We start from the raw sequence: 26,233 nt of genomic DNA on the forward strand, positions 1-26,233 counted from the left end.
AGTTATGCTTTTTTTTCTGATGCATGCCAATGATAAAAATTGTTTTTAAAATTAAATATCGGTCAATGATGATAACATATGTTATAAATGTGAAGATGAATATAAAAATATTTCTACATTTTTTTACTGTTTTGTTGTTTCTTAAAGATTAATTTATTTAAATTTATTATATGTCAAGTAAGTTTATTTACAAAATGCTAATATTTTAATCCGCTTTAATATTTTGGTGTAAATTTGAACAACGAATTTTAAAATTTTAAATAAAAGATATACTAAAATTTTCTTTTAATTACAATGATTATATCACTTCTACAGAAAGTAGAACACGAGACGAGCTTCACCCACATTTCAGTTTGGGGGAAAGGCCGCCAGGCTCATAGTTGTAAACATAACAACCTTTACGTCATCTATTGTTGTGGATGAAATTCGTAAACTGTCAATTACATTTTCTTGAATTTGATTCGCAGGTTGAAAAAAATCGTCATGACTTAAACGCCTAAAACTTTAAAAAATTATATAAAATTGAAAATAAATTCAAAACTTTTGAAAAAATCGTAACGTATAAAAAATCAAAAAAGAATTTAATATAAATTTGAAAAAAAAATTTAGCAAAAATTACCGCGAAAAAAATTCATATATAAAAAAATTATGTCACAATAAAGAACGATTTTTTTATTACTAGACGTAACTGTTTAAAAATTTTTTTCCTAAACGGAAACGAGAAAACCGCGTGGAAAAATTCTTAAAAAATTTCCCACACTCCTTCTCCACAACTAAGTGGTAGCGCCATGTCTGACTGTTCCACTGTTAAAAGGTTAATTAACTAATGAGCATCAGCCATCGATCGCTAAGATATGGCAAGTTTCCGGTTTTTTCCTCATTTGTTAAATTTGTCACCGCCATTATAAATAGTATAATGGAGGTTTAGGTATTGGATTGCAAGGAAGTAGCGACATCACTCGTGACGTTACTCTCAAGTCGTTTTTTTTCAGTAGATAGACTATAAATTCCCCAAAAAAACTTAATTTTGAGAGAAGGGATGGGTTTTTGAATTTTTCGACGTTTCAAGATCCTCGAGTACAAGAATGTAAAAATCTTGAAGGATCATTTTTGTCCGATTGTCACACCTTTCCTTTGTTATATATAACATTTCTTTTTCAAACATTTTCATCATTTTAACGTCAAAATCATACGTGTAATTTAATTTCCTTAAGCATTGTTGTAAACAAAGAATTAAAATTATAAATTTAGGAAAGGTAATTCGAAAAATAAATTACTTTCATTAAATAACGATACAAACTGTTTTTGTGGGTGGAAAATTGTGCCCGACTGTTCAGAATATGTGGAACCCAGTTCTTCACCGTCCAGCAACTTTAGGCCAGATGGCCGAGTGGTCAAGGCGGCAAGTACTGTACCACTTTGGGGGACCAGAATTGAATAAGGACGGGTAGGAAAATCACCAGGAATTATACAGGCGGTGGTCCGTTCGAGAATCTCGGGCTCCATCCCTTACCTTTTCGGCCGCCCCATAATGGGCCTGCCAAAAAGACCCTCTTAGTGCTCATAAAACGGAAAGAGTTAAAAAAAACCCAGCTGCCTTATTTTGGACCTGGCCGAACTCAAGATCGACCTGGTAAAAATGCCTTTTTAATGTCCACAGAACAGAAAAAGTAAAAATAACCTGAAAATAATCATTAAAACACAATTTCGAATATTTATTTTTACAGTTATGACAAATCACATTCTCTTATAAATTGATTTTACATACAAAAAATATATATATTTTTTTTCAAATAAAAAATAAAATTAATTTTTTATTCTTTTCAATGATCTTGATTAAATCTTCAAAAACAAGAGGTGCGTAACTTTCCCGGCTGTTATAAGTTTTTATTTTAATAATATAAAATATTTTTTAAGCAAATAAATTTGTGTGTGGCGTCATCTGTTATCAGATTTTGTTATAAATATTTTTAATCTTTTAATTACTACGAATTGACAAAAAGCTTAATTTTGAGAGTAGGAATAAGTTATATGAAAAAGTGTAAATGTTAAAAATGCAATTAAATTTTGGTGCCAAAAGGCCGAGAGGGTGAGGATATAGAGGGGAGGTCATGTATCTCGAAAAGAGTCGAATAAAATCGAATAATGAAAATTTTATTCGACTCTTTTCGAGATACATGACCTCCCCTCTATATCCTCACCCTCTCGGCCTTTTGGCACCAAAATTTAATTGCATCCCTTAATATGCAAGCCAAATTCTGAGATATTAAGCAAAATAGACAGAACACACACACAGAAAAAAAATTTTTTGCCCTTTTTTTACTGTTTTGGATTTAGTGGTCTCAAAACGTCAGCGATTTGCAAAAAAGTCGGAGTGTCAGATTTGACACGATTTCAATACTGTCCCTTGTTATGTATACATAACAGCTGGAAAAGTAAAACACAATAGTTTATTTATTTCACATCATCGTAACACTTGCATTGTGTTCTCCGAGGTCCTTCACATACTCCATTTTTACCCATGCTCTGACAATAATCCTTACAACGTTGTTGTTCTAGAGGACAGCCGAATTCAGCTTCCACAGGCATAATCCCTGTTGTAATATTATTGGTACAAGATATTAATGTTGTAATAAATTGTTTAAAGTGTTAATCCTAATTTAGATTCATAAATTGTGTGTCAAGAAATATAAAGAATGTATAAAGGGTAATAACAAAGATCAATTCTTTACTCTTGAAAGGACAATACATTGAAATATTTAATCAGAATATAATAAAGAAAAATTATTTTCCACTTACCCAGAGTATAAAAGATGAATGTTAAGAGGAAAAATAAAACAATAGGTTTCATGATTTTCGTATAAGGAAAGCTTTGGTGTATTAATATCTGGAAAAAAACATTGTTTTTTTATTATCAAAAGCAATTTTATTATTATTATTTAGTCATATCATAAGTATACAGTAATAATGGTCCATAATCATGTAATTATGTGATATTAGACTTGCTTAAATATGAATAACCAAAGAGCGTATTGTAGAAGTAAAAATGATTAGATACAAGGTTAATATAAAACTATGATCAAAGAAATTAGAATCAAATTTCTCTTACCATAAATACAGTTTACATAAAGTTATATTTGTTTGTATTAAAAATTTATGAATGAACTTTTTTCATTCTTTCAAGTTATCTGCTGCAGCAGAGGGTAGAAGAGATTCATTTATCCGACACTTCTTGCTATACTAACGGAAAAAGCTAAACATCCTCACACTAAACACGTCTCAGATAAGTATAATGTTAATTCCAGAAATGCGTATGCAAGTAGTTCTTCTCCTTATGTGTTAATTCATTCATTCATTATCATATATCATAATTTATTTTTAGATCATAATTCTCAAGGATTATGACCTAAAAATGAATTGTGATATAATGTAATGCTTAAAATCTAGATATAAAGATTCACTTTCACTGATGTCCTTTTAATTTCAGATTACCGTATTTTCGAAAATTCAATATAATCAGTATTCAGATGCAGAACAAAAAATTTGGGTCTCTCTCCCATATACATTCATTTTATTGTAACATTCTATGAGGAAGTAAAATGAGAATAATATAGTTACTATACTAATTCATGTCCTATAGAATCGACGATTTATTGTTTCCTTGAAAAATTATATTTTTTGGTGAATTAGATTCACAAAAAAAAAGGTTAATGTTATTTATGGTTCCAAAATGGCGGCACGTCTCTGATTCCAGCAAATAGAAGAAAGAAAACAGTGGGAACGCACGTTCTAACCTAACCTATTCTAATAAATTACCATAATTATTACCAATAAAATTATTAGAATAGGTTAGGTTAGAACGTGCATCCCCACTGTTTCCTTTCTTCTATTTGCTGGAATCAGAGACGAGCCGCCATTTTGGAACCATATTAACATTAACCAAAAAATAATGAATATACAAAAATAATTTTTCGGAGCATTTAAATTAAGTTAATTATAATTATATTCTTTGAAATACTTTTAAATATGATATCGTTTTAATTAAATAAAAGCTACTTAAACATAGTAATTAATATGAAAAAGAATATTACCTTATTATTAAGTACTTGTCTGATATAGAATGTTATTAATTCGATGATATGCAATATCTCTTTCTTAAATACTAGTCCAATGATTGACGTCATTCCTCCCGAAAGGCATTACTCCTTCGCGCGCGTATGGCCATTCCACCAATGGCCGACTATATCGCTCACTCGGAGTCATAGACTATTTGAACTGCATACTAAGACGAACGTCATTAGTGACGTCTGTAATTATGAATAAAAATTTACTTAAATATATCTTGTATTTTATAAATAAAAGGAAAAAAAGTTATTAAATGCTTTCTGTAATGCATGACAATATTTTATTCATCGTTTTCTGTTTATTGTCTCCTTGACAGATATTTTAATATTTGTACATAATTTAATTCTTCTAATTTATTAAAAATATCCCTTAAAGGGTTGTAGGATTAATGGTTTAACACAATACATGGTCGATTTGTCAGAGAGGAAAACTTTCTACGGAAAACTGTCCCTTAATACTTTCCCGGCTCTGTTATATATAACTAACGTGACCATTTATTTTTTGACTCAAAACGGGACATTGGTTTATTTAGGTTAATTAACAGGTAGTCAATAAAAAAACACTTTTTTAAAGTTATTTATTCAGAAAACGTCAGTTAGCTTAAAAGTTACGAATTAAAAAATATATATACCCGAAACGTTTAGTTATATTTATATTTATCAGAGAAACAAATTTGCTTTAATATAGCTGGTGATGATTTTAAGTAAGAATGAAACTCTTGGCACGTTTTTTTTATATTCACCTTAATTATCAACATTGCCTTTAGAACTGAAATTTGTAACTGGGTCTTCTCAGATGGCCACAATTTGTTCATCATAGAAAATACTCTTTCTACTGGAGCATTTGTAGCAGGCAAACATAAAATATATTCAATTAAAATAGAAAAGTTTTCATGCTGAAGATTGTTGGCTTGAAAGTGTTTGAATACTTCCACCCAACGAGTTTCCGTGGAAACATTTAGATTATTCCATTCGGTTACTTTATCCGATGTAATGTAGTTACAAATTAACGAAAATTCGTCAAAAACTTCTGGATCTTTATTACAGTCAATATATTCCTTTTCAATTAATACATCCAGAGATTTTTGAACGTTTTCCCATGCGGGGATTTTTTTTAAATCTGCCCAATAAAATATCTCCATTTCTTTGGTAAGAAAGCAAGTCCACTGCTCCAGATATTCACGGCTTGTTTGATAAAATTCTGTAGCCGCCCTTTTCACAAACTCTTCATCTATGTCAGTAACATTATCTTTCGATTTCACTATTAATTGACGGACCATAAATGGAAGAAACTGATTGGTCTGTTTCTGAGTCAAATTGTCTTTTAGTTGATTGATTTCTTTTGCAGCTTCAATTGCCGATACAGTCTGGCCTTCCACTTTCAATACAGCTTGATGAAAACTTGCTGACAGAGCGTGTAAAAAATAAAGCCACAATTCGGATGTGGGATCTTCAAGAAAGTTTTTTATTAACAGGGGACATTTTTCAATACTCAAAAAGTAGTTTTTTAATGGCTGATACATTTTTAAAACCCTTTCCAAGGCAGGCATAAGAGCAAGCCATCTAGTTTTGCTATAGCCGAGCATTTGTTGATATTCCGTTTCAGTTTCGGCGCAAAACTCCTTTAGAGCTTCAACTCGAATCGTGTAAATATAAAAAAATAAATATATCTTCACAATAATGCTTTCGTAATCTAAGGGTAGCCTGTCTGCAGCAGATTTTATTGCATTGTGAATTACATGGGCTCCACATCCAATACCTATCAATGGCTTTTTCAGTGATGATTGCAATGCTGTGTAAAATATGTATTAAAAATTAATTTGAATTACGTAGAAATTTTCACCAATAGAAAAAAAATTATTAAAGTTTGTTGGAAACTGCTTATCAAAAAATACCTTTGAATTGAGTCGAAAATTTAAACAAAAAATGAACTTAGATCAAACTTCGAACTTAGAAGGTAATTTTGGTTTTTTAAATAAAACATAATACAAAATATTGTAAATTTTTATAGGATTTTGAAAACTAAAGATGGTCACTAGGTGCGGAGCCTCGCCTAGCCGCACTTCCGAAATTGACGTTGGCGTTGTCTCCGCAAAATGCCACGACTTTTGCTGTCAAATTATTATCTGTCAACACTTGGTTTAAATAATCGACAATGATGTCAGAAGTCTCACCTGGTTGGTCTTGGAGATCTAAAATTTTTACTTGCACACCTACGTAAGGTTGAAAAAAGCGCACTAGAATAGGGTATATTTTCTTGTTACCGTGGTTTGAAGCGTCGTTTAGTATTGTAATGCAATTGGACTTATCAAGATCATCTTTTAATTCTTTCATTGCTGTAGGCGTCAAAACATTTACTACAATAGCTTCTGATTTCGTACGCGCGCATGTAAATTTGGGATCAAAACATGATTGAATTAATTTTGACGCACAATCATTAGAGCGAAAACTGTGGTTTTCTTGTATCGTGTGATAAGCCCAGACGCCTTCTCCCGCGGCGATATTCAAATCCTTTAAAGTTGGTGCGTCCGATTTCTTGAAAAAGGTTAACATCGAAGAACTCGAAGCGGCGGTACGATCGGCATTTTTATGTTTTTCAGACTTTAAATGCTGTTCAATATCACTGGCACCACCATGGGAAACGCTAAATTCTGTACGACACTTTTCACATCTGACATCTGAGGGAGTATTTATTTGTTTGATAAACGGATATTTTGCTTGTAAGTTAACATTGAACGTACAGTACACTTGCGTTTCGGCATTTTAACTTATGATTCCAAAACAAAAGAAGTTTAAGTTATTTACTAGGTACACCAGCATCAAACAACAACAAAACAAATATCGAGAAGTGGGCGAACTAAAAATCTGCCAAACAATTAGTCAACAAAGCGCAAGCGATGACGTCTTCGCCACTCTCGGCTATCGTCGCGTCAACCGACGACGCGGTTTGCTCTTGCACACCGATCGCGTCCGGCCGCCGGCGCGACGGCCGTCCGGCCGGCTCGACTACTCAAATTTTCGCGCGGTTTCAGAAAACGGGACAATTTTGCGTCCCAGAGTTCATTTCGGGGACACCGGGACTCGTAACTCTAAAAAGGGACAGTCCCGTTCAAAACGGGACGTCTGGTCACGTTATATATAACAGAGGGAAAGTATGGCGAACGAACGAAATATGACCCACCGATATTTTTACTTTTTTTGGACTCGGAGGACCTTAAAATTTCAAAAAATGCAAAAACGAACTCCGAAAAATATAGGGATATTTTCGTATGTATGTTTGTGTGTGTAAGTGTATGGGTGTGTGTGGCATGATTTTGTTTACTTTCTCTAAAGCTTAATAACTTGTGTTTTTTGACGAATATTTCAGATATTTTACAGGAAAATTTGTGTATTAGGGAGATTTATCCATCGAAATATAATAGCATGAAGGTCGAGGAGTGGGAAGCAAGATGAGTTCGTGTGTCATATCTCGAGTAAGGCCAAACTTAGTAACGATTTTACTCGTTATTCGCATTTACATTTGTTTTGTTTTTTAATTTTATAAAACTCATTTCTACCCTTAAAATTAAGTTTTTTTTACCATTTTATAATAATTAAAAATATAAAAAGTTTTTAAATAAAATGTCATAACAGACAAATGCAATTTTAAACGTCGCCGGGAAAGTTAAGCAACTCGTAGCTGGAATTTTTTAAATGTTGCAACTTGATTAAACTCGTTGGAAATTCTTACACATTTTCAAGTGTAACGTCGATGCAAATAGCTGTACTACGATTAACAGATAAACTCCAGAGTTTACAGATTTAAGATTTTTGTTTATTGGACACATGGATTTGCTTGGAATAACCGATGATCAGTGGCGTGCCGTCATTGGAAGCGATGGAAGCGCCGCTTCCACCTTCCAATGACCTTCCCTTGTATTTTATAAAATATAAATTTTCATATTTTAACCTACTTTGCGTTAATTAAAATAATATTTTATTATAACTGCAATTATGTATCTTTTACAAATTTCTATACTACATGTGAAAAAAACGATAAGATTGCTATTGTATATTCGAATAATTCAGTGGCGGAAGGAATGTCGAAACCGGTCAGTCTCCAATCAGCCAGATTATATAGGCATTAGGCACATGCGGTTTACAGTGCACCAACCTCACCCGGTTTAGCTGGTAAAAGCGAACACACGCGTAAAGCGTCCAATTTTATATCCCGGAGCGGTTGTGGGCTGTTAGCCGCCTGCTAGATATTCGGCCACCTTCGCCTGATTATGTGAATCACGAGCAGACTAGATCAACGGCGGGCAACCCCCGGCCCGCGGGCCAGCTACGGCTCGCGAAAAGTTTCTATCCGGCCCGCGAGATCTTTAATAGATTATTAAATTGGAAAAATAACTAATTAATAGTTATTTTTCCAATTCTTTGTAATTTTTCGAAAACGATAAGAGAAATAAATGTAGTAATTAACTTTTTATTTATTTATTTCATATTTGCAGACTTAAAAAATTACAAGTCACAAGAAGGCGTCAATTGACTACTACGGCCCGCGGAAAAAACGTAAAATTTATTCTGGCCCATGTTATGAAAAAGGTTGCCCACCCTAGACTAGATTTATAACTTAACCCAACCGATAGAAGTTTACTGGCATGTTTTTATGATAGTTCTGTATAGTTGACAGGAGTTTTAAAAAATCCATTAAAATATTTGATATATTTATTCTGCGTTTATTCCGCTCTCCCATCTTATATTACTTACGGATTTCAATGTTAAACCGGTGATATTACGATTTAGTATGTCCCATCTGTAAGCGGATGCAGAAAAACGTGTACAATTCTTGTATAATGTTAAAAAATTAACTGTTACTTTGGCAGCATCATTTACAACCAAATTTAATGAATGAAACGCACAAGGTACAAAAAAGCTCTAGAATTTATTTTCCTTAAATTTACGATCTAAGTATCCGTTGTCATAAAAATTTGTCTTTCCAATGTTTTCCCAAGACTACAGATATTCAAGTACAAAGTAACTGGTTTTGACTTATTTCTACTTAAGAAGTAACTAAATAATTAAGAGATTAGGGAATGGGGACATAAATAAAACCCTGTTGAAAAAGCCAGAATTTTACTTAAACAAAAGCTTGACCGAACCAATCACTCGCTCAGTACAGTGGGAAACTGATTTCCGTGTACACCTGGTATTAAAACGAATTAGTTAGAAAACAAATGACTATTAAGACTATAGAAACATGACTATTAAGACTATTAAAACAAATGACTTAAGTTTAACATAGTTAGATTTTTACAGCTATGGTGAGAAACGTTTAAAATTTACAACAGCCCTGTGACGTCCTTTGAGATATACTAGTGATGCGACAAAAGAGGCATTTGACATTGACCGGTATCGGCACCTTCGGGATTTGGCACGCACACACTACATACCTACCTGGACCGTCTCTGATTCCATCTCATTAGCTACTCGTATCGAGCTATTTGACTAATTGTAAGTGATTGTTTTAAAATTTAAAAAGTAAAGAATATTTTATGTTATTTTTATGTACGTTTCTTTACAAAGCTATATTTTAATTATAATTTTTTTTAAAAGTATATTAATACAATTGAACAATATATTGTACCAGGTATGTATATCCATCGCAATTTTATTTCACCGAGTAAGTTTTTATAATTTATCTTTAATTTTAGCCATTATATCGTGGCTAGCGATTCAGAATGTAATTGTGATATTAAAAATACTTTTAGAGAAGTCTACAGTTTTTACTGGCTTATCGAACAAATGAATACGAATGGACCCTAGACCAGTGATTCTTAACAGGAGGGCCGCGGCCCCCTGGGGGTCCATAAGAAGTTTGCCGGGAGGCCGCCATATTATGCAAAATTTCCTTCGGAATATAATAAAAAGAAAATTGATGTATAAACGAATATCGTACTGAAAAGTGAAATAAGAAAGATAGCTAGTTTTCCTATTTAGTTTTTTTTATTTGTTTTTTATTTCTTCCTACATACAACTTTGTTAGTACAGAAGAAATAAATGCAAATATGCTACTTACACCGCAGTATTTACTTCTTTTATTCCAAAGTAATTCTAAGAAACTATTAATGCTTGGAATTTTAAAAATAATTATGCAAAAATAGTAGGCTTAGTAGTAGGGTTAGAAAATTTAAATATTTTTGCAAAAGTTATGCAAAATCTTTACGACAAGTTGTGGGTGTTTTAGTTTAGTTTTAGCATCGGCTTTGGATCTAATAATAGTGCATTTCTTTCTTATATTGTGTGTTTAGTTTTAATTATTTATAATTAACCCACAAAAATGAGCAAAAAACAGAAAGGAACATTAGAAAATTTTTTTAATGTAAGTAATCACGGACCGGGACCTTCAAAAAGAAAATATACTGAAGAAAATACTAGTGACAATGATATAGTGAAAAACGCAACGGAAAAAAAATCACAAGTCCTAAACTAAAGGTATAAAATTAAGTAACATTAAAATTAGAAAATACGATCGTGATTATATCAAATATGGGTTCGTAAGAATACAAGTTCGAGGAATTACAAAATCACAAGAAATCTCGTTAAATTATTTTCGAATATTTTTTGTTTTTTCTATGAATTTTTAATTGTTTATTTTATTTTTGTTAAAAATAAATGAGTTTTTACGTTTAATTGTGAAGTTTGAATGTTATTTAAATAGAAAATAAAATAATAAAGTTATGATTTACATTTATTTTATAAAAAAATAAAGCAATAATAAAAAAATCAATTTATTATAGATAAATTATCAAATATAAATTATTATTTAAAAAAATGAGGGTCACAAAAAATTATGAAATATTTGGTGGGCTGCGAGTATAAAAAGATTAAGAACCACTGCCCTAGACCATCACTGACGCGCAATTAACTGATTGCCCTGTAAGTCGGCTTCTTACAGAAACACAGCTTCCCTATCATCAAATGTCACGGCACGCCACTGCCGATGATGTAGGGATGTGGAAAGTATGCAGAATGTAAAAACTTGCCCTTGTTACTATGGATTATTTCTAGGTTACTTAATTCGTGGCATGTACAGTACTTCTAGGTCATTTAGAGTATTCATACCAATAAAAGTATTGAAAGAAACACATGTACCATTTCATTTCTCGAGTCCCAGTCGAATTGAAATAAGAATAAATTTATATATTTTCAAATTTATTATTCTGTACTATTAAATTTTGTTTTTACATAATGTCAAATCATTTCCTGCAGACAATTTCTAAATAATAAATTATATTATTATCCCAGTTTTATAAAAAATAAGAAAATCATGAATATGTATATATCAAATAACATTACGTATTATTCCTCAGCATTTTTTACTTTCACACATTCAACATGTTTCCTAATCTCTGCGAAATAATAAAAATATTAATGTATATGAAAAATTTATATACAATTACATATCTATTTATAAGAATATTTTATATGGAATTTCTTACATTTCAAATCTTGTTGCCTTATGAAAATTTTATGGCTCACAGTTTAGTTTTGATTAAATTTTATCTTCTGAAGCGTTAAATTTATGTTATTTTCAACAAAATTTAAAAGAAATATTTCTAATTACTATTATAAAACAATTACTGTATATTTTTGATGACTGTTTTGCTCTCTTTACTAATGTTATTATACACGACTTAATTAAGATATGATCAAGAATTGATTTGCAAAATTCTGATGGATAATTCGACGGATAATTTTTAAAATTTTGAAATATCTCATTGAATTCAGAAATTTAAAACAAATATAATTTAATAACAATGGTTATGCTTCCATCTCGTATTAAATTTAATAATTATAAACAGTTAATTTTTAATTCAGACATTTCTAAAATTTAATTTGACATTGGTCATTAAATTTAATACGAGATGGCAGCATAACTGCCTACTTCTAGATATGCCCATTGTGCAAGGTGCTGTTTAAGCGAGGTTCCACTGTATACGGAAATAAAAAGCAGACATCCAACAATTTATCAGAGACGTCAATTCCAACAAGTTCAGCCTAGAACTCGAACAAGAGCAAGAGAACGACAAAAGTATGCATTTTCTAGACATAGCAATAGAAATAAAGAAAGGAGGGGAAATCGCGACAAAAGTTTACAGAAAGGCAACGTATAACCCACTGTTTATACCATGGAACTCCCACGACCCGGCATGTTATAAAATAGCAACATTCCGGGCACTTATAAAAAGAACGTACACAAACTGCAGCAAACCACAAGACAAAATTAAAGAATTAGATCACGTCAGAGAACTAGCTAGGCAGTGCGGTAGCTACCAGAATACGATAAAAGCCATTATTAACAAAACAACAATAGACGATAAAGAAAGAAATAAATAATCGCTCGTTAGAATTAATTTGGTTTATTTGGTTATGGAAACGCGACACGTGAACGGTTTGCAGACAGAATACATCCCAGGAAGACTTTTATGTAAAACTGACCCATATTTAGGTGTTACTAAGTGAAGAAAACACGGGAAACTGCACCTGGCCAGCCCGTTGGCCGTGCCCAAACCCATGTCAAACTCATTAATGTTCGGTGATTTTATTAATTCGACTATTGGAGGACACTTATTAAGAAAGCATCGTCCAGAAATGAAAAAGTCTGATTAAATAAATAAACATAAATAAATAAACGACAAATACTATATTTATTTATTTAGACGTACTGGGAAGAACCCATGATGCGGGGAATACAAACAACAAAATCGTTACATATACATTGCAAACCAATGTAATATTACAATCCATAAGTTATTACAGAGAAAAAAAGATGAAATATACATAAATAAAACAAACAAGTTATACAAAGCGATACTAAGAAATATTTGAACAAAATAACCATATATAAAACAAAAAATAAAAATAACAAAATTGTGAGGAGAACTATCCAAACAAAATAAAACATTATATAAAGAAATTGATTACACCCACCTATAAGACAAAGAAAGATTAAGTTATCACGTCAGACAATGGATAGTCTCCCGAAGATTCTTATTCTTCTCCTCTCAGGTTCATATGGAGGTTATAGCCTTTATTATGCCTTTCCTCCGAAGAGCAGTTATTGATCGCTTCGTGACCGAAGAACCAGCCGTTTATCTCACGGCCTAAACGTACGCGCGGGAAACCGTGCCTTCCGGGAGGACTTTTACGGGGAACTGGCCTCCTATTTAGTCGTTATAGGCTAGGAGAAAACCCGGAAAACTCCTGGGTTCCAGCCTGTCCGAGTTGCGGCGCAAACCCACGACCGAATTTCCCAGTGTTTAGCGTCCAGTCACCACTGCTATGAGCGGCAACGGATCCCGAAGATTCTTCTTTCTTCGTTGGTTTATATGGAGGTTGTAGCCGGATCGCCTTTCCTCCGACCCCCTCCCCCCGAAGATTCTTAGCCACGAACACACTTTAAAAAAGAAAGCAAACACCACCTTTGGGCAAAATCAAATACTCCAATATGCAAAACTAAACAAAATGTACATCACTCTCCGTACAAAGGATCACAATAAGGTCCAGAAAATTCTGAAACGAAATAATAGGGATACCAAAAATACTTTCACGAATCTTTTTCTAAATTAGCACACTATCACGTGAAAAGAATTCAATAGCTGATCACCTTGACAATATATGCAAATTTCTCTGTGATGATTCTATAAGACAAAAAAGGATTAAGTTATCACGTGAAACAATGGATAGTCTCCACAAATACTATATGTTACCTGTTACAATAGTCAAGTAAATGTGATATATATATATTTTTTAAAAGTTATATCGATTTTTGTAAGAATTATATTCAGTTTATGATTTTGTTAATTTCTTGCCAATAGATGGCGCTACGTGTAAATCAGCAAATTGAATGTAGATAGAAATGAATTGATTTACAGAAATTCAATAGATATTTTGGGGTGGGATGTACGACACGATCTAAGTTAGACGTATGTAAACGTAACTGCCGATTTTCGTAGCAATTAGTCGAACGACCTGGAAATGTATAGAGAACAAAGAAAGAAACATCCATATATATATATATGGATGTTTCTTTCTTTGTTCTCTATACATTTCCAGGTCGTTCGACTAATTGCTACGAAAATCGGCAGTTACGTTTACATACGTCTAACTTAGATCGTGTCGTACATCCCACCCCAAAATATCTATTGAATTTCTGTAAATCAATTCATTTCTATCTACATTCAATTTGGATTTCTTGTAATAATAATATTATAAACATCAAATTGTAATTCTGTATACCTTTTCAATATGTTCCCACTATACTTTATTAACAAATTATTTTATTATACAGGTACTGTACATATAAATATCATTGTATACAGTTATATTTATATAATATAAATAAATACTATAAAAGAAAAATAATACAAGAGTGAATAATTATTAGTTAAATTTGTAATTGAAAATTGAACTAAATCAAATTCATACAGTTTATTTATTGTGAACGTAATTTAATTTTCTTATATACATATACGAATTTAGGGTAAAATTAACCAAAATCATAGATTTTTATTTATATGTACAGTCCAGTACAATTCTGAAAGATGAAGTGTCAGTTTATTGTAAACCAAATTCATGTGTCTTCACAATCTCTACTTAAATTTCCTGTTTATATCACCTATAGCACTTCGTAACTGAATTTGTGTAGCAACGTCAGAGAAAGGTGAAGGAAAAGAAATCGCAGATAACAAACATCAAATTTTGTGTGTAACTTTTCACTATATTTCGTGAAATGTAAGACGAGGAAACCACGAGTAGAAGTGGCATTACGAGTGGTATTAGAGGTTTAATCCGTGCCGACTTGAACGTCAATGTGTCTAGATGTGTCGCGCTCTTATCAGGCCTGGACTGGTGATTATACTTGGAACACCGTCAGTTTGTGTCCAGTTTCTGGCTGTTTTAGATGTATTTGTGCTCCGTTGCACTAAGATCCCTTCAGCATTGTGCAAAATATGACAGATTTGTATTTGAAGTGGAGAAAATTAGAAAACAATGCAAGAGAGTTTTAAGAGATTTTTAAACGCCGTGAAGACGAGATTCAAAACAATCTGTACAACCTGTTTGACATCGCAAATGTTGTACAAACCATCAAATTAGATGGGGATAGAATCTTTTTACTGCGTCAGAGAGAAACAGTACAAAAAGGCTATCTTACAGGTGTGGACCGAAAACTCGCCATAAAAAGAACGGGTTAAGGAGTGTAGTTGAAAGCAAAATATGTGAGGTAACAAGTGGTCCTGACATCCCTCTCTTCACACAATTAAGAAAAAGTTCGAAAAATGTTAATGTGGTCCACTACCTTATACTATTATGTTCTAAATTCTCACGATCAGATGAGATTTTTGTTCCAAAATTTTTCATTTTCTACATAGAAATGTTGCATTTCTAATAATTTCTCAATGAAATAGGTAGGATCTAAAGGTGGCAATTTACCCCCATACTCGACAGGTAAATATTTAGGATCTACGAACTTGTGCAATGATTCCATTCCAGAACTGTGAAGGTGAATCTGAAATTATTTAAGATTGAATCATTTTATTATAAAATGCCAATCTTTTAATAAATAATAATTCAAATTATCAAGTTATGATTTAGATTGAAATGATTAATTTGGTAAAATAAATTATTATATTTAATTTTTGTATTATATTTTGTAATCAAATGAATAAATTACTTACTCTCTTCTTGATTTTATATGGTAAAAATGGAATAAAAGCTGCAAGAAATGCGTGTACAAATTTCCCAATGTTAACCACATGGATTTCTTTATATCTAACTTGACAGCATTTCTAAATTTAGAAACACAAATGAGTTTTCAACATGATTATCATTAATTTATTATGTTATTAATTAAATTAATAATATAATTTTGGTTTAATGGTATATTTTAATGGGTAAAATCTTAAAGAATCTATAGTCTAAAACATCTAAACATCGAAAAGTCAATGAAAAATCTAACTTATTTTAATGATAAGATATTAACAAGTAATATGCTAAATATTGAGAATCGTAATAATACTATTAATTAATAAATATGAGGTTAACATTAACTTACAAAAAATAATGAAACAATGAGGTAAACGGTGCTCGGAGTAAGCTGTATTATGTGTGTCCAAGATAATGTCTCAGCATCCAAGATCAAAACTAAGCCATTGACTTGCATCACATGTTCGCATAATGTCAAGTCGTGAAACATTAATGAACATTTTACTATTGTCTTAAAGTTAATTTTATTAGGATCCCACATGGCTAACAAAAGAAAAAAAAAAACATTAAATTTTGTGCAAAATGTTTTAAATTCATTGATAACTTAAGCACGTACAGCATCTTGCAAATCCCAAAACTCTTCCTTCTTGATCCGTTTGTCGAATACTTACGAGAATTTTCATGTCCAAATAATCTTTTACAGCCAAAGGATTAAAATCCTTAAAAATAGTATCCTTATTTCTTACTCTTAAAGAATAATACTTTTTAATAATGTTAACGCTCTTTCTTTGTCGAATTTCCGAGCTCTGAGGAAGCTCAAGAGGAATATGTCGTCCATGCAACAATTTATTTTTTCTTCTATAAAATAACATTACGTATATTTAGTTTTAAATATATACATCTTTTCTATAAATCAAATAATAAATAATTTAAATATTTACTTACTGAAGATCATATCTTTAAAAATTCGAATTTCTTCCTCATTCCACAAGTATTTTTTTCTATCATTCTTCGAGTTATCGATGAAAACGCCTAAAGTCATTCCTGTAATAAGTTAGAAAAATAATTTCTAAAAATAAATGTTTATATTTACTAATGTATTTTTCTCAATTCAGTAGATTATTTTCCCTTAAAAAAAGTTATATAGATGACAACTACGACTTTATTGCTAACGGAAAAGTATAATGAACTGAAGCAAGCCATTACTAGTTTGAGGTGGAGAGCATATATTTTAAATTAAATAAACCAAAAGTATGAACAAAAATACATCCCGGCATTGTGACAATGACATAATAAATAATTGCTCGTTTGATATTAAAACATTGCATTAGATTGAATTGATGGAATAAAACAAAGCAACACATGGGCAATCTGCGTAGGAAATGCCTCTCCGGAAGACTTTCTATAAAAAACTGTCATCTGTTTAGAAAGTTCTATAGAAAACTGTCCTCTGTGTGTGTCTAACCACAGCCTACAATAAGAACAGCCTAGTCAAATGGGGGAAATCCCATTGAGGAGTTGTGTCCAAGCGAAAATATTTTCTCCCGCTAGATGGAGCCACACAACGGACCATAACAACACACACTGATTAAGTTATCCTAGCTACATGCTGTCATATGTTCGTAAAATAAAACAGTAATTCAAATAGGATATAGCAAATTATTGATTTTTTTTTAATTAAGATTTTGCCCGGATTTCTGCATAACAATCTAAAACAATAAACATGTTATGAATAATTATCTAGACTAAGGTTTAATGCATGTGGCGTGCCGTGACATTTGATGATAGGGAAGCTGTGTTTCTGTAAGAAGCCGACGTACAGGGGCAATCAGTTAATTGCGCGTCAGTGATGGCCTAGGGTCCATTCGTACGTGCGTGGTGGCGGAAGAGACGTGCCTGACAAAAACCGACAAAAAAGAAACATAAAATAAACATATACTATGTACAAAATAGTTTGCTTTAGGACAAGCAGCCGTTCGGACATCCTGGGCGTCGATGTGGTTCTTCGATTGTCGATCGAAGGTGGCCCCGGGACAGTGGCATTGACAAGTCTGTAGGGCACGGGGAGACTTCATCTGTTGGCGTCGGGAACACTGTCTAAGTCCGAAGTGACACGGGTTACAGGTTGGCACAATAAACGAGAAATTGTATTTTTTTTTTTTTTTTTTTTTTTTTTTTGCGCATTTACATACGGCGTTTTGGTTATTCAGAACGTTAACCGAGTGCCAGGTGTCCTCGATTGTCGGGGATTATATCAATCTCCGGTCTTTGTTTCGTCCATTTGATTGGTCATTCTCCCTCAATCACGCTTTCAGAGTGGTTGGTCCCTCGTTACTAAGCGTAACGAGACTCTTACCTGGAGCGCGAGAAAAGTCAAAATCGAAGACGAATTCGATCTTCCACCGATCATAGGACAACGTCCTACCGTGATTTATGGTTTTTGCTTGGCAGTTTGATATAAACAATGGGTGTCCGGCTACTAACGACTTTTACCTATGTTTTTTTAAACTAATACATTTTTCTCTAAATTAACCGTTTTTTCGCGTCTTTCGAGACGGTTCGGGCCTGTCTGGAACCTTACAGGGCAATTCACTTAGTCAGATAGCTCCCTGCCAGTGGCTAAGGATAGAATCGTTGGAAGCGTTACACGTGTGTAGCTTCCACCAATTAACGGCTGAGGTTGGTGCCTTACATTTCTATAAAAGTTTTAAACAAATACTGGAAATGACAAAAATAAACAATTTATGTATTTTAGTTCTAAAATACAAATAATACATACATAATACAAATTGATATGATACAAACAATGATAGAAAAACTTGTTTTTTAAATTTTTTATAAACTAACTCTATTCGGCGATTTTTTCCGCAAAGTCGTTAATTACTTTATCATAAAAGTCGCTGGTCGTCGACTCCATCAGCGTATTTAAAAGCTTTTTCTATCGAAAGTAATGCTAGCGACGACAATTTTTCCTCCGACCGAGTGTTCCTGGCCAATGTATGAATTCGCTCCGTGGTCGAAAAAATGCGCTCAACAGACGCACTGGTAGATGGTACCATAAAAATTAATGATATTAAATCATATAATTCTTTTAGTACGTCTTTGTCGGATCGACATTAATTATAATATGTTTTATGTTTAAGAATTACTTGTCAATATAGTCCGGACACGAATGTAAATATTGCGATTCACTGCGTAATTTAGATAAATCAAAAAATTTCCCATAAAATTTACTTAATTTATAGAATTAAAACACGCTTGGAAAAATTGTTTTTCATAATATTAAAATTATTAACATCTAAAAGTGATAAAAATTCTAAAGATTTTGTCTGAAAATCTGTCAATATAATTACAGTATAATTAAAAGAAAATTATTATTAAATATAACTTGGCGAAAAAAAACGTACATAAAAATAACATTGAATACTCTTTACTTTTTAAATCTTAAACAATTCACTTAGTCAGATAGCTCCCTGCCAGTGGCTAAGGGATAGAATCGTTGGAAGCGTTACACGTATGTAGCTTCCACCAATTAAACCGGCTGAGGTTGGTGCTCTGTAAAGCGCATGCGCCAATGCCCTCCGGCTGCTTTACACCATTCAGTTATTCTCGCCGTGGAAGTGGTCTCGTAAGCGCTTCCATTCCGCCACTGATATTCGAATATACAATAGCAATCTTATCGTTTTTTTCACATGTAGTATAGAAATTTGTAAAAGATACATAATGCAGTTATAATAAAATATTAATTTTAATTAATTCAAAGTACGTTAAAATATGAAAATTTATATTTTAGAAACTACAAGGGAAGGTCATTGGAAGGTGGAAGCGGTGGAAGCGCCGCTTCCAATGACGGCAGGCCACTGGTTTAATGCAATAATAATTAATAGGGTAGATGTACTGTACTGTACCTATTCTGGCCACATTAAGACAATTTTCAACTTTAAAAAATATTTTTATATTCTTACATCTTTTTAAAGCAGTGAAACAGTAAAAATAATGCAGAAACATGTTCTCTTTTACTTTATTACATTAATTTTTATTAATTTTAACATTTTATAAACAAAATTTAAATTTTTTAAAAATATTACAAAAATCACCAGTTTTCACCATGCCTGTACCAGTTCTGGCTCACCTGTGTACCAGTTGTGGCCACCCCATGTTTATAGAGGTGACACTTTTATTATTTTTCGTGATAAAGGTTTATTATTTGAAGTTTTGGGTCTACGATTCTCCCGAATATATGTGTCGTTCACAGTTCTCTTTTTCAATCCTGGTTTATAATCTGATTCCAGAAAGTGCGTACTGCAGACAACTGACCAGTCACTTGGCTTCCAAAGTTTTGAACTGTTTTCATCTGTAAATTTTAAAAATAGATATTTACTGTATAAGCTACCTATAAATAATTTGTATGAATAAATAGATAAATTGTACAAAAGTTTAAAATGCAACTGCAATCTAGCCTAATCTCATTGCAGTTAGGGGTCGTGCAAAAACCGTACTTGTCCTCATTAAGGGAAGAGTATATGTATTTAATTTTATTTGTATTTAAAAAGCTGAAATTAAGCGCTTTTCAAATACACCCATGTGGTTTTTAGCGATGTCTCTCTACCGTTTTTTTTTTTTAAATATCCGAGAAATTCGATAAAAGGAAGCGTTGCTATGCAAAAAGTTTTAACAGCATGTTGATCGAGTTATGAAGTTAGAGGAATATTAATTTTTTTTCAGATTTTTTAAAAAATATTTAATATTGAAAAATGTTAACTAAAGATCGCGCCAGATATGTGAGACCAATTCGACTCACGTAGGGTTAATTATGGAGTATTAAAATAATATATCTTACCTTTTCTGCTGACAGCTTTTATCCATTTTAAACGTAAATTCTCTTCCACGGGATATTCGTGAAAACTTGTTCCATCTTTTTTTTCGATTTGTTTGATGTACAAAATGGCACAGAGCAATGAACCATTTTAAATCAAACCTTTTAAAAATTCACCAGTATCTTGATATAAAGTATTTTCGAAATTTCAATTTTTTAAATCTATCATAAGCACGTCTTTGCAACAGAATTAGCGTTGATCTCTTTGATCGAATAGTCCGGTCATCAGCGCTTCTAGTGAGGACTATGTGCAAACCGCCTCAGGAATCGACACACGTGTTCAGAGCAAATGACTAGGCTGTTCTTATTGTAGGCTGTGGTCTAACACACAGAAAATCTGGAATTTTCACGTGCATCAGTTCATCAGACTCAAATCCGCGACCTACTAATAGAATACAATAGTTTTATCCACTAGGCCAGGGGTCGGCAGTTTGTCAAGTGAGAAGAGCCAAATTGTCATGTAAACAAGATACCGAAAGTACCAGAGAACCACATTGTAGCTTAACTGCTTGGCCGATCGCCGACCAACTATGTTGAAGGATGCCCCCTAGTGCGCGTTACAGGCATTCCGTAACAATAATAAATTCCTATTACAAATATACTGAATTATTTATATTGTTATTGGCTATTGGTCAAATGAATAATAACAATTTATACTGTTAATGTAAATAATAATTTGTATTATGAATTTAAATGTGCGAAATACGACACACGACAGGGGGCCTCTAGTGGCCGTTTTCGGCATAACGTTACACGGACGGACGGACACGCGTTCAATAAGTTGTATATATAGACATGCTTTAAATGCTATTACTCGCATGCGATTCATATTGATCAACGCGAGTAATCATGTGCGGACGGGCTAAAGAATGGTAGAGAGTATGCCGTACGAGTTTGAAGTTTGTTCGGCGGCTCTATCTCATAAACTCATAAGTTATAAGGCTGCTTGAGATGAGGTGAGATTGGAGTTTATGAAAGAAGAGCTGGAAACGTCTATGCAAAGAGCCACATGCGGCTCGCGAGCCGCACTTTCCGACCCCTGCACTAGGCCAGTGTTTTTCAACCGGGTGCCGCCGCACCTTAGGGTGCCACGGCGTCACGATTGGGGTGTCGCAAAGTTTAGGACCTTTAGGCATTTTCTTGGAAATTTACTTAAGAGTAGTTCAAGATAACTCATTGTCAGTATTTCGACAAAATTCAATGGACTTAAATTTTGATTTTAAACATGTAGAAACACTATTTTTGCATCAAAATGCTACTTCAAACTGTCAATTTTTAAACTTTTTTTTATTCCGGAGAGGGAGTCCCCTTCCCGGACCCCACCCCAGCGTTGTGCATAATATTCGTTTTTGCAAAAAATTCATATGTCCCCCATAAGCCTCCCCTTGTTCAGATTCTAGACCCGCCGCCGATCAAGGGTACCACGATTTTTTTATTTTTCAATCAGGGGTGTCACTCAATGAAAAAGGTTGAAAAACACTGCACTAGGCCATTGATAGACAGGATTATTTTTATTTGAGACATCAATTTAAATAAAGGGGTAATAAGAAAAGAAATGAATTAGAATTATAGATACAATGTAAAAAATGAAGTAAATAGTAATGTTTATGTTTATGTAACGATAAGTAATGTTTATGTAAAAATTCCTTATATATATAATTTTTATGAACGATATGAATCTATGTTTAAGAAATTTTCTATATGTGCAGTGGCCAAGCAGGAAAATAAATTGTCTAATGTGATTAATGTTATCAACACCAAAAAACAAAACGATTGGGGATCAACTCGACGTCGCAGGAGTAGTTTACAAACTGTCGTGTACTTGTTTACAAGCGAAATCATACGTTGGAGAAACGGGAAGAAAACTCGGGACACGCCTAAAAGAACACGAGGCTGCGATTCGTCTAAAAAAAAACAGGAGTCACCTTGGTACCAACACTGCAGTAATTCTCATTGTAATATTGATAGGAATAATGTAAAAGTTTTGTGTAAAGTAGAAAACTGGTTTAAAAGAAGAGTTATAGAACATTTTTGTATTGTGGAATATGTAAATTTAATAAACCAAAATGTCGGGATGAACGTAGATGCATGCTGTGAAAAAGTAACCAGTATAAAATGAACAAGTTGTTTGTTGTTGAATTATCCACTGAAGAGGCTAAAGCGAAATGCATTTGGAGATTTTGAACGTAATAAACAGCAAAAAATTTGGTGCTAGTAGAAGTTAGTATCTGTTGCTAATCATTTGTCCGCTAATCACTGGAAGTCAGTTACAAAAGAATAGTTTTCTTTTTACTCGTCTTTTAATCTAAAAATATTTTAAAATATTACCGATTCCATTGTTTTTTAACGTTTTATTTAACAAAAGAATTAGGGTTTTCAACTTTCTATTGCAAAAAAAAGGAGTGTACTGTACATGTAAAACAATGATTTAAAATAATGTAATGCCTACAACATACTTTGTAATAACTACCTTTTCGTGTGTTCTGTGCAAAGTTTTATTTTTGGGCAAAAATTTTTTCGGAAAGGGGAATAATAATAAAACAAATATGACGAAATAATTCATAGATAATTTTCGTATAGGCCTACACAAAAAATATAGATAATACACATATATTTATAAACGAAAATATTATTGCAGTATATTTTGTCTGTTCCATTTTGAGCCTCTCGTGCCTGTCTTCGGATCTGCCTATTTACTCCACTGATAAACATATACAATGTATTTGTTCAATACACATAAATTATGTCATATAACTCGAAAAGTGGATACTGATTTCTATTAATAGAACACTCCTCTTCACACTCAGAATCTTTAACGTTACAAAATCAACACACCTTATTACTGAGAAAGTTTATTTATTCTGCTGAACAAACATTTTCAACCCATTCTATGGGTCATCTTCAGGTTAAAGACGTTCGAATCCATAGCGTTTCGATCAAGTTCAAATTTGAATAAATTATATTAGAATATACATAATAAATTGAAATTGAATTAAGTAAACAAATGTAACGAAATTAATACAATAAAAGAAATAACCTAAATAAAATAAAATACAAAAATACGATAATTAAATATGTACACAATATAAAAATCTATAGTATCTCAGGCTTTCTATTGAACCTATTGAATGTATCATCCCACGAGTTCTTTCTGATTATATATTTCCGTGCCCAAGGTAAAATGGTTGCATCTTTATAGTTTAAACATTTTTCTGTTAAGCTAGATCTGTAGATCTCACATTTTTCTGTTGTTGATGCAAGGGTTGGTAAATGTACAGGTGCAATGATTCTGGCCTCTTCCCATTTAACCATGGAGCCATCAGTCTGCGCTATCTTTGATAATGCTGTTGTATATCGACTCTTTGCTACGTCGTACTTATGCTCTCTAACTCTTTTGTTCAGGTTTCTATTCGTGACTCCTATATATTCCTTGTCTATCCCCAAATGGTCATTCTTGTATGGTATTGCGTACACTCCTGGTTGTTCGTTCTCATTAATCTTATTTTTCTCATTTCTAAGTAACGTATATATGGTGGGAGCTTTTTTGTATATAATGGTAGTGTTTTTGTAGTTGGTGATTTCTTTCATAACAGAGGATAGATGTTTATTATAAGTGAACTTCGTGATATTGCTGTTTCCATCAGGTTTTTTTTTTTGCTCTTTCTAGGATCGTTGTACGCGGCAATTAGGCGTTCTACAGTTCTTGTTCCAAATTTCAACACTTTAGCCACTTCTTTAATTCTATTTAGCTCTTCTATTGTATCTAGTATGTTAGAGCAATACTGAAAAGATCTGATTAGTGCCCTAAAGGCTGAGAGCTTATATGCAATAGGTTCATTAGATGCCGATGGTATATATATATATATATATATCGGGTCGTGCGTAGGCTTGATATACACTTTTGTGTTCAGTGATCCGTTCTTAAATGTAATGTTAATGTCTAAGAAATGTAATTCGTTGTTATTGATTTGTTCTAAGTTCAGCTTTAAACCACGTTCGTTGGAATTCATTTGATTTAAGAATTGGTGTATTTTTGTGTCGTTCCTCCACAAAACAAACATATCATCAACATATCTTTTGCACAAGATTATGTCCTCATTAAAGGTGATAAGTGTGATGCGTTCCATTTTTCTTACCACCAACTCCGAGAGCAGGCCAGACATTGGGCTGCCCGTCGGGACACCTTTTAACTGTTTATAAACTTTACCTTCGAAACCGAAAAATGATTGAAAGCATACAAGATTTGCCATCATCTCGAGATCCTTGCGATACGCCGATGCATTCGGATGTAACTCACATAATACGTCTATTAGTGCATCAAAACATGAAGTTAGTTTTATTGATGGATACATGCACTGAAGTCCATTCCATAACCGATCCAACTTCTTTATCTATTAACGATAGTAGTAGTGGTTTGGGAAGCTTTGATCACAAAATTAATTTTTCGAGTAAGATTACAAATTATTATTTAATTTAATTAATAAATTTTTATAATTTAAGTACATTTCGAGTAAATTAAGACTACAAATAATTTGTCGAGTAATAGTTTTATTATCAATACTGAAATTAATTTTCTTGATTGATATTCGGCTACACAAAATAATATAACATTGAAATTATTTTGAAAATGTTTTTAGATTACAGTTTATTCAAGTGTTTCCACTGTTTTCTTCAGTTTATCTAAAGTAAGACATATTTCTGCATGTAAGTGCGGGAATAAATTTTCACGATGGCTGATGATAATTCTCGATTTAATTTTTGATATTTTAAAATGTGATACCAAGAAAGTTGATTTTGGTACTCGTCAATGAATTGTCGGTCAGGTTTTTGGTAACGAGAAACAAAATTCCAGTTTAAGTAATCTTGTAATTTTCATAAAGTTGTGGTTTTTAATTTTTGGTATTTTAAAACTTCTTTTATATCTAACTTATGTATGAAGAGGATAATAAAATTATCTGAAAGAGGTTGGAATTTGGCGACTTTATTCCAGTCAAATTTTAAGTAAATTAATTTTTCAAGAGAAATCTTAATCACAAAATTAATTTTAGATGTTGATTAAATTAAGATTACAAATAATTTGTTGTGTTTAATTAAATTAAATAAAATTTTATATACCCTACTATGACATTCCCAACTTCCAAAATTATGTTTTTTATATGATAAATACAGCTCATTTAAGAAATTTCCAAATTTAACAGATTTTTTTAAATCTCGTGGTGATAAATTATCAAAAGTAACGAATTGATTATCAAATTTTATTTAGCAGTAGGAAAATTTCCTTGTTGCTTGGGGAAGTACATTTTTAGATTAGTAGAATACAAATTATTAACGGAACAATGGTTGTAATGGTTGTTTTATAATCTAAATAAATAACGACTAACCCGTTACAAAGCTATACATCCACAAGAGCAGAATTATCGGGCTAGAGTTGGCTATAATAAATAAATAATTAATAAGACAATTTGGCACTAGAGCTTGGCGT

At 32.4% G+C, this 26,233-nt stretch overlaps 1 protein-coding gene across 2 annotated transcripts in view; it reads right to left on the reverse strand.

Moving 5' to 3' along the window:
* The window catches only part of LOC136981751 (clavesin-1-like), a 90,464-nt gene that overhangs the window by 8,897 nt on the left and 55,334 nt on the right, over positions 1 to 26,233 (reverse strand). The window contains exons 4-6 of one of the 2 annotated variants that reach the window (XM_067278120.1): positions 16,225 to 16,418; positions 15,848 to 15,958; positions 15,475 to 15,678 (exon numbers count right to left, since the gene is read on the reverse strand). The exons of the other annotated variant lie outside the window; for it this stretch is intronic. Coding sequence (XP_067134221.1) covers positions 15,499 to 15,678; positions 15,848 to 15,958; positions 16,225 to 16,418 — 485 coding nt within the window. The 3' untranslated portion in view covers positions 15,475 to 15,498. Of the gene's footprint in view, positions 1 to 15,474; positions 15,679 to 15,847; positions 15,959 to 16,224; positions 16,419 to 26,233 lie in introns of those variants that run through there. 2 annotated transcript variants of the gene reach the window in all.

Source organism: Centruroides vittatus, unplaced genomic scaffold (assembly GCF_030686945.1).
Source record: "Centruroides vittatus isolate TY-2023 unplaced genomic scaffold, ASM3068694v2 contig_790, whole genome shotgun sequence".
Classification (NCBI taxonomy): Eukaryota; Metazoa; Arthropoda; class Arachnida; order Scorpiones; family Buthidae; genus Centruroides; species Centruroides vittatus.